This window comes from Paralichthys olivaceus, chromosome 1 (genome assembly GCF_024713975.1).
Source record: "Paralichthys olivaceus isolate ysfri-2021 chromosome 1, ASM2471397v2, whole genome shotgun sequence".
Taxonomy (NCBI): domain Eukaryota; kingdom Metazoa; phylum Chordata; class Actinopteri; order Pleuronectiformes; family Paralichthyidae; genus Paralichthys; species Paralichthys olivaceus.
In genome coordinates, this window is record NC_091093.1 from 31,435,001 (window position 1) to 31,445,000 (window position 10,000).

The 10,000-nt window shown below is 43.6% G+C and overlaps 2 protein-coding genes across 2 annotated transcripts in view; both read right to left on the reverse strand.

Moving 5' to 3' along the window:
* jph3a (junctophilin 3a) overlaps nt 1-1,437 on the reverse strand; it is a 14,479-nt gene extending 13,042 nt beyond the window's left edge. Inside the window, exon 1 of the mRNA XM_069528068.1 lies at nt 1-1,437. This exon is cut by the window's left edge and continues 153 nt beyond it. Coding sequence (XP_069384169.1) covers nt 1-229 — 229 coding nt within the window. The 5' untranslated portion in view covers nt 230-1,437.
* A 2,829-nt stretch (nt 1,438-4,266) lies between these two features.
* psmd13 (proteasome 26S subunit, non-ATPase 13) overlaps nt 4,267-10,000 on the reverse strand; it is a 6,592-nt gene continuing 858 nt past the window's right edge. The window contains exons 2-13 of the mRNA XM_069528188.1: nt 8,978-9,056; nt 8,577-8,611; nt 8,441-8,496; nt 8,310-8,353; nt 8,151-8,237; nt 7,643-7,814; nt 7,476-7,555; nt 7,240-7,365; nt 6,458-6,520; nt 5,029-5,109; nt 4,801-4,917; nt 4,267-4,560 (exon numbers count right to left, since the gene is read on the reverse strand). Of these exons, the coding sequence (XP_069384289.1) occupies nt 4,465-4,560; nt 4,801-4,917; nt 5,029-5,109; nt 6,458-6,520; nt 7,240-7,365; nt 7,476-7,555; nt 7,643-7,814; nt 8,151-8,237; nt 8,310-8,353; nt 8,441-8,496; nt 8,577-8,611; nt 8,978-9,056 (1,036 nt within the window). The 3' untranslated portion in view covers nt 4,267-4,464. The remainder of the gene's footprint in view (nt 4,561-4,800; nt 4,918-5,028; nt 5,110-6,457; nt 6,521-7,239; nt 7,366-7,475; nt 7,556-7,642; nt 7,815-8,150; nt 8,238-8,309; nt 8,354-8,440; nt 8,497-8,576; nt 8,612-8,977; nt 9,057-10,000) is intronic.

Consider the following 10,000-nt stretch of genomic DNA (forward strand, 5'->3'; position numbering starts at 1 on the left):
TCTCCACGCCGATGCCATGCCGCTTGCCCTGCGCCCAGGTGCCCTGGTAGCTGTTCCCACTGGGCCACGTGTAAACGCCCAGGACCTCGAAGCCGTGGCTCCAGGCCCCCGCGTACTCGCCCTGACCCTGGGGCCCCGTGCAGACCCCTCGGCCGTGGGCCTTACCCTGCTCCCACCCCCCGCAGTACGACCCCCCATCATCAAAGTCAAACCTGCCTCCAGTGGACATGCATGAAACAGGTTTAGGCAAATCCTTAGAACGTCAAGAAAAAGAAAGAGACAAGGACCTGGTTCACTCAGAGGGAGCGAGGAGGGAGGAGGCCTCGTCTGACTCAGGTAACATGGAGGTGCAGGGCCTCCACTCTCCCTCTCCTCTTAGCTCAGGATGTAACAGCTCCTCGCTTTAAAAACAGAACATCACAAAGAGCGTCACGTTACGAAGAAGCAATCGAAGCCTCAGCGACGAGTCTGGAGTGACGAACGCAGCTGCCGTGCACGCTGCTCCCCATGGGCGTGCAGGCTTCTCATCCTCCTCCACTTCCTCCTCCACCTTCCTGCTCCCCGCAGCCTCGCAGCCGGGGAGCTCGCCGGCCCGTCGCCTCAGCCGTGCAGCAGGGCGCTTCAGACGAGTGAGGCCTAGGCTTTTCCAGCAGTCCCAGAGGCCCACAGAGCGGCGGCGGTGGCGGAGGTAGCAGCAGCGACCGGGCTCAGCTCAGTCAGACATTACAGCATCGGCACATCCTGCCGCACCGGCAGCACGGAGGGGAAACAGGACGGAGATGCTGCCGCACTCCAACCACGTCAAATAAGAAGAAGATCAGAGGAGCAGAGAAGTTGAGGAGATTTTTCTGTAGCGTGGCCTGGAAACAAGGATCCGGGCTAACGCTCAGAGACACACAGACACACAAACACACACCTCAGCAGACATAACACAGAATATCTCTCCAGCTCCTCTCTCTCCTCTGCTGCGACCTGAAGATGAGGAGGAAAAAACAGAGCAGAAGAAAAATGCTTCCTCTCCTCTTCCCTTTGTCTCTTGGTTTCAACGCTCGTCTGATTCTGGATTGTTGTTGTTTCCTAAATCCACCAAGTCATCTGCCCTCTCCTGCTTTTCGGCCTCTCTCTCTCTTTTTCTTTCTATCTCTGCCTCTCTCTCTCGCTCTAAAATCTGCTCATTACAGGACTGTTCCATCCCAGCCAATACCCCTCCCCCACACACACACACACTCGGAGCGCACACACTCCTTCTCTGAGCTCTTAAAGAGATAGAGACGGAGGGATGGAGCTAATAGCTGCATGCACAGATCTCTCTGCTCTCGCTCCCTTCAGGGATTCATCCTCCTTTCCTAATTATCCAGCCTTGTTTCTCTCGCTCTCCTCCCAGAATGAACAGTGGTCACCAGCAGTCGCCCTCCTGATGACTGCTGGTTGGGAGCTCATGGATCCGCTGCCACTCTCCCCTCAGCTTCACTCTGGGTCTTTCTCTCTGGTTTCACACGAGCACAAGCAGTGGACTGAGAGACGACCGCGGAACCTACGAGTAATAATCAGAACACATGTGATAATATGTGAGTGTAACTGTCTACTACCCACATTACTGCAGTATTCCACTAGAGGGCGCACCAGAACTCCGACTGTATAGAACTTACCATGTAAAGAAAATCACGGTGAACCTGGAGGACGTGAACGAATGATGGTAGAGTGAGAACACTGCCCCTACTGTTCATGTGCATATTGCATCTTGCGGATACACCAGACACATGTTTGTGATTCGATCACACGCTGAGAACAGCAGAAGTAAGTCGTCATCTCACAGAATCACTTTATTAGGTACGGTTAAAAAAGTCGAATAAATTGAACCTGTTACAAAAACAAAACAGTTTTGATGAACGTGGCGAAAAACGAAATAAACCGGTGACGTAACTAAACCGGTGAAAACTTGTTTGTGACGTTCTTACTCTTCATAGGAACAGAGGAAGTCGCACCTTGTTCATGAGACATGTAGTGATTTCTGAAAATGGGCCATAGAAATAAAATGTGACTGAATTTGATTCTGAGAAGACGACACACATTCATTCATTCATCTCGGAGCAACATCCTCCAAACAGGATGTTGAATGATTCTCTTTCTTTGCTGCAGCGCTGAACGTGACCCATGTGTTCACTGAGGCACAAGAACAAACACAAAGTTCTTTTCAGTCGTCGACAAAGAGAACGGACAATCTGAAAACTGCTTTCTGCCCAAGACACAAACACAAACGAGGCAGAAAAACGTCTCGTTGAGGTTTTTAAAGCACAAAGTGGAATGAAACCTGTTTAAACTGATGATGATGACGATCGTCTGCAGATCTGAGGCCAGTCAACTTCTGAAGTTTCCTTCCTCCTGAACAGCTCGTGGGTTTTAAGCGACATGAGATTCTGCTGCTTGTTCTTAAGTCTCTGCTAATTGTTCCAATTAGCTGGTAGAGCTAAGTAGATACTTAGTGGAGATGATTACAATTATAGTGAGGGAGCGAGTCTCAGTGCAACTTCTCTGACCACGAAAACACAACAAGACACAAGAAGGATCCTTTCAAACGAAACAAGTCAAATATGGAAACTGTGGATTTCTGTTGGTGTTGTTCTTCCTGTGGAACTTGAATCAAATCCAACCTTTGAGTGAAAAACTGTCTGAACACAGAGACGATCGTTTCCTCCAAACCAACAAACATCTGTAATCAAATGACAAGTTTAAAAACATCAGATCTTATTTTAATCAACTTTGTTTATGTCTAAATTTACTTTTTAATTCTCTGAGGACGTTGACGAGTGTCCACATTAAAACAAATCTTCTCCATCGCCCCCTGGTGGCTCGCTGCAGTATAGCTCCTAAACTCTCCTCCATGTTAGCACATGGACCAAACTAAATAACGTGCTAAATAAATGTTTGTCAAAGATGGTTTCTGTTATTTCAGGTCGTTCTTATCAAACCGACATGTCCTGCACATGCTGGAAGCTGTTGACCAATCAGAACAGACTTCACCAGGTCTTAAAGAGACAGGAGCTAAAAGCAAGAGTTTGAGACAGAAGCTGAAGAGAGGAGCTGCAGCGATGGACAGTCTGAGGAACGTGATCGTAACATTAGAGCGTGAAAACATTTCACTGTCATAACACAAGTTAAAATGATCAACCTGAAGATGAACGGAACACGTCTGCTTTTAAAACAGGGAGACGTTCGTCTATCATTTAGTTTTCAGTTTAATTTCATTATTTTTATTCTACAAGAACTTTAGTTTGTGGTGAAGACAAACATTATAGAGTCTGTCTAACAAATGTAGATCTTCTGCTCATATAAATATTTAATAAGAGTCTTCAGGTGAAGTGACAGCGCCATCTACTGGTAACAGGAAATAACCTGTGAGACAATCATTAGATTTTCATGGTTCACACTTGATCCACAGCATCATGTCTCCTGTGTCCTCCAGCGGAGAACGTCCACGCTGCTCAGATTTATTAAGAGTTTCAATCTTTGTTTAACGAAGTGAATGTGATGGATTTCGATAAAGTAGATAAACTCCACTGAGATGAACGTGATCGTTCGTCTGGATGAACTGAGTCCAGGAGGAGACGCTGTGGTACTTTCAGAAAGTTCTCGTCCCACAACACACTCATTATTTATTTGTCTCTTTCAAAGTAAAACTGACCCAGAGTCTCTGCTCACAGCTGAGTGAGATAAAGTCAAGATTTTAGAAAACGTGGATCAATATGAGCAGGAAATAAAGATCAATCAGCTTTAAAGGAACTCGAAGTCAGTTTTTTCTGAAAAACTCATAAATCTGTTTTATTCTGTTAACTCAAGAAACAGCGATGACATCATCAGCTGTGACAGTGACGTCACAGAAGAGCTGCTGATGAACAGATGTGTAGTTACATGTTCTCAAAGTGAACACGCGTGTTTGTGTTGTTGTTGAACTCCTGATGATTTCATACAGAAACTGTCGGAGTCGTCTCTTCTCCCTGGAATCGTCTGGAACAGTTTGTTCTGCTCTGTAGGAATCTTAAAGAATCTCTTCACGTATTCAAACAGTTTATATGTTTGACATAATGTTCAACATGTAAACGTTAATATGCAATGACGGGATCAGACTAATGAATGTGTTCAACATGAAGAAACGGGTTTTTCAAGTTGTGCTGCAGAGAAACGTCTCAGTATTCAGGTTAAACTATAATAAATCCTCAGAAGAAGAAATTAAATAATTAATAATAATGTGTATAAGCAGCTAAAAACTGGCACTGATGATTTATTTTATTACTTTTCTGGAGAATATTTTCAGTCCATGTGGTGAAGACGATACAACCAGTTGTTTATTTGTAAAATACCAAAGAGTCATTTCCAGGTCGTTAACGAGCAGAAACAGGAGAAAGAAACACGATAGAAAACAGAAATCTGTGGCAGCAGCTGAAGGTTCCTCTGCTGACTGAAGGTTCAGGTGAGGATGTCGTGGGCCTGCTGCTCCACCAACATGGCCATGTTCTTCACGTCTCCGCACCACGAGTCCAGCCGCTCCTTCATTCCTTTGATCTGAAACCACAAACAGCAGCTGAGAGCTCGACTCGACGTTCTCATCAAAGTTTCCTTCCACGGTTTTCAACAGCTGAGAACTTTAGAACCCGGTGAGTCACAGGTTCATGTGCCCGTCGCTGCTGAGAGGACGACACCTCTGACACACCCACCAAACGAGCTCCACCTGAGACCCTCAGAGGATGATGGGTGGATGGTTTCATCTCTACCAGAACAGATAACAACTGAACGTGCACTGACCTGCTGCAGGTCCAGGACTCTGGGCTGCACCCAGGTCATCTGCACCTTCTGGTCCACCTCGTCGATGTTCCCTTTAATCAGACCCACGGACAGAGCCTTCATCACCAACAGCTCCACCTGCAGGACACACACGGGTTTACAAATAAAACTGAAGAAACCATCTGATGATGGATAGATGATAGAATCACTGAGGGTGATCGGGCAAATTAAACTTGTCATTCAACCGACCTCGTTAACGGGGATTTTGGCGCTCTGAGCGATCTCTGTGAACGCCAGCTGTCTGTGGTTCGCAGGACGAGTGAAGGTCATCTGGAAGGAGGAGACGGTTCATTTAATATTGTTGTTATTGAACCTTCAGAGTGACGGACATGTTCGTCTCATACTAAATGAGAAGACGAGAACATCTGACATCAACGTGAAGTTTGGTTGGTTTGTGGCTGAGAGTTGATTATCTGAGTTACTCTGGAACAGAAAGAAAACTTTATACAAGATTCCTACGACAAATCCAGAGCAAAGGTCAAGTGTTCATGTTTTTGATAAGTTTGGTTTAAATGGATTAAATCACATGATATAAAAACAAAGTGAGACACAGCCGCTCCTCAACACAACAACTGCTGCACAAGATCCGGACCCTGGGATCATTCGGCTTCAGTTTTGCACAGTGGGAGGAAGTGGAGACATGTCGTCCATCTTGTATTTACAGGGTTCAATAAAATCTAAAGCTAATACAGCAGCTTCCTCCACTGGACTTGTTTTTCTGTCTCAATGGGCCACACTGTTGATGGTTTGAAAATAATCACCTCGACTCCAGCAGCCGCCATGATGTCATTCATCCCTCCACAGACTCAGTAAAACTTTGTGTACTTGTTGTCAGCAGGAAGAAAAACCTCAGAATATCACCTGTAGGTTTCTGTTAGCACGACGGCATCGTGCAGCTTGTGTGATAATAATTAACTCTCGCTGTCTGCGGGGTGTTTCTCACAAAATCTATTCCTGTGAAAAACACTGAATCATACATGAAGCAAAACACGATTCCTGAAATAGCAACAGATAAACCTCTCAGACACAAGGTGGCAGTGTGAACAAACACAGGCCTGTTTGTAAATGTGAGGTAGATAGATATCCAGAGGAGACTAGAAACAATACATACAACCATCACACTGCACAGTGAGGATTCAGCTGTTTACCTCTGTGGTATTATCGATGATTCAGCTGCAGCAGCATCTCATGCCGACCAACATGTGGAGCTCAAACAGCAGAAATCAACACAGTCACAGAAAAGAGAGAGAGGTACTGAACACGATGTACGTGGTGTTTACAACGAGCCCCAGACGGCTCCTCTCATGTGATTTAAATTAAACCAGGTTCTTCTGTCGACATGAAACAATACTGAAGACCATTAACTCAGATAAAACTAAATCAAAACAGCTGCTCGTACTTCCACTTCAAATATTAATACTATTACTACTGTAATAATTAAGTAAATACAAAGTAATGCCCATGAGGTCAAAGCCAGTATAAAACTATGAGTATGAGTGTAATGTAGTGTGTATGAGTGTAATGTAGTATGAGTGTAATGTAGTGTGAGTGTGTGTGTGTGTGTGTGTGTGTGTGTGTGTGTGTGTGTGTGTGTGTGTGTGTGTGTGTGTGTGCTCACCTCCATGACACAGAGCAGCTGGATCTTCTGCATCAGTTTAGCTTCATGTGCTGCGAGGTCGGGCTACGACCGAGAGAGAAAAATAAATCAGTCAATTATTTACACAGAATAAAAAACCCTCCTGTCAGTTACACTGAACGTCTGCTGGCTCCGTGTTCAAACCCATATTAACCTCTTCTCATTCTTTTTACCTACTGAACAAATACTAAAGATTTTAATCAGCACGTTTCTCTCCCTGCTTTAATTTAAGGTGCATCCTCTGTTATTTTATTTCTGTCTCTGAGGCTTTGAACAAACTACCCGAGGCTGTGACCACGTTGGTGACAGTAACTAACGGAGGTGATGAGTGGATCTACTTCACTGAATAATAAATTAAACACATCTGCTGTGACTTCACTTCTTTGTTAACTTGTCTAATGTTGAAATCATGTTTCATTTCTAGTCAAATCACAGTTTATAAGATTTAGAACTTTGATTCAGATCCAACCAGTGAACAACCAGTGACTGAGACAAAGTGTGATCACTGTTCAACAAACCTTCAGACGTGCGTGTAGAGAACAAAGTCAACATGTAATCCTCTCCCCAGTTGAACATATCCTGAGTGCTAAACTTCATTGGTTTCTATTAGTCCGAACTTACTGATCAGATTTATCTTCAGTGTCTTACTATGTAATCTACGAGGGGCGAGCATATCATTAAAAAACAATATAAACGAGAGAAAAGATATTTTATACATTTTTGGAATGAACAATCCTGAAACTGTGAGCCCCCCCGTTTGTTACCTGTTGGCCCCAGGCAGATTTGAAGCCCTGGAATTTCTCCACGTTGCCTCCATTGAAGGCATAAAGTGTGTCAATGAGCCACTGTTTGTCTGTGTTCCTCAGAGACTCCAGCACAGGATGCATCAGCTGCGGAGACAAACATGTCAGACGGGACCTGGTTGTTATCACGCTGAGCTTCAGCTGAAGGGAAATAAAACATCATGAGGAGAAACGTGGGTTTTTAGAGAGAAACCCACCAGCTCGCCAAAGTTATAAACTCCTTCTCCTAAGAGTCCCGCCAGTCCGAGCGTGAACGCCCTCTCCTGCTTCTCCGTTTCTGTGAATCAGCAACACACAAATCGTTCAGCTGCTGATAGTTTCGGGAAATCGGAGCCTGATTGTTTCCCATCATGCCTCTGCTCACCTGGAAGGTCTTTAATGTCCACACATCCGAGGTAGCGCAGGGCATCCTTGTAGTAGGAGGCGTGGTTTCCGATGATGCGATAATACTTGCTGGAGAGGTCGTAAAACCGTCCGTGGACGGACGTCACCCCAGGCAAGTTATTCAACATTTCCTCGACCTCTTCAATGAGTTTCTGGAGGATAAAGACGAATTTCATCAGGACTTTAACAGCTTTATACCTTCATTGACAGGACCTACAGCAAAGTTACAAGACACCTTTCTTTCACTGTTTGTGTTTCTCCTGGAAATCTAATGATGACAAACTCCAAGTTATTCTGGTGAGTGAATGAACTTTCACACCATGTATGAGATAAAAATCTGTTGTTGTGTTTGACAGCTGTTGGTTTCTGTCGCTCTGTCTTCACGACACCTCACATGTGAGGACAACACGTGTTCCAGCTGAATGAGGTGTGAGGCTGGTTTTGTGTCGGCAGCTTTGGAAGAGACATGAGATTTTAGGAGCTCGCACCTTTGTGGCAGGAAGATCGTTGATCTCCAGCTTGAGTTTGCCGATGGACGTCTTGCAGAGAATCATGGCTTCGTCGCTGCTTTTCACCTAGGACACGCAGAGGGGCGTGTTCACTTTCTGCTCACAAAATTAATTATTCAAAACCTGTCGTCCACTTACCTTTTCCTTGGTCTTCTCGAGAAAGGTTATGGCATCTTTAGGATCTGAGAACAAAAAGCATTTTCTCAAACACTCAACAAATGGAGAAGTTGTGCAGAGAAATGTCCTTGACTCCATCATGTTGTCATTACCTGTCATCTGTCTGGCAACAAACAGAATAATCTCCACGAGGGACAGAGGATTGATTCTGTTCATGAAGAAAAATGAATTAGCATCACAACCAACAGTAGATACTGAACATTATTCTGTGGGTCCATTTTACGTCACCTGTGTTCGAAGTCATTGATGAAATTTTCATAAAGCTGTAAGAAGAAAATAAATGAATGTTCAATTAGAAACTAAATCCTCAAATTGGCTACAAACAATATTTGGACTATGACATTATTTATTGTTCAGGCTTTAAATCTATATTCTATATTCGTAGATATTTCAAGTAAACTTTTCTTTTCACCAGTAAAACTTTGTGTCTTTTTTAAATAAAACATAGAAGCAAGATTAAACAATTTACCGACACGAGATACAGCGCTGCAGTTACATCATGAGTCATTTATATATTATTACAGAGAAGAGAGGACATCGTACAACTCTCCTGAATACATTAAGATCCAAGCTGTGGTATCATTTTGAAAGCTGGGTGCGTCCTCACTCATTCAAAGTGGTGCAGTTACCTGAATGAGACCATCTCCTGATTTGAAGCAGGGGTCTTTAACGAAGTCTGTCAGTTTCAGAGTCAGCTGATGCCACAGTCTGTCAGTAAAGACACATCGTCAGTGACAGTCACCACATCTGGATTACAATCCATAACTACAGCTTTGACATCCCAGAGACAAACACAGGAAGTAAACGAACAGGTACTTAGAACCTCAGGCCTTTTCTTTAGTCTGCTTGTTATTTGTCATTATTTCTTATTCTCTTATCTCATGGTTCGTTCAGTGGCTGTTTATTCTCTGAAGCAACCGATGAAGCATTAATAACATTTTCATCATATTTCATTCTGCATTAATCTACACACTGCTTCATTAATCAAATAAAAATGCCTGGTATCATTTCCCACAGTCTAATGTAGCAGAGGCCAGGTCCAGAACATACAGATGTTCAGTGGTGTCATGTGTGTGATCACATATGAGAAGCTGGAACCATCAAACATTTGTGATGATGCAAATACATGTTTGAGAGTTAACGGCTACTTAAAGGTGCAGTGTGTAGAATTTAGTGACATCTAGTGGTGAAGTTTCATGTTACAGCTGCAGATGTAAATATAATGGTCAGAGTATACATGACATACACAGAAATACAGATATAAGTATTAGAGATGGCAACAGTACGAGTTTTAAATACACTGAACAGACTAAATTAAAGTCAGTGTTAACAGGTTAGCATGTGTGCTGAACTTTATCTGGAGATAAACTTTATCTGGTGTCGATGCTGATGTTTCTCACTCGTGTTGACTGATTGTTCAGGACCTCCATGTTGTTTAACTTCATTTTCAACACTTCACTGATGATGGACATTCTTATTTAGTCATACGCATGATTTCTAAATAGAGTAATCAGCTTCAAATGAACAGAGCAGTGACGTGAGGAAGATTCAGCTTCTATTCAACAAAACATCTGGATCGAAGCTTTAACACCTGATGGGATTTGATCAAGACATTTTAGTTACACAGCTCGTGTGTTAGCTTCAGCCTCAGA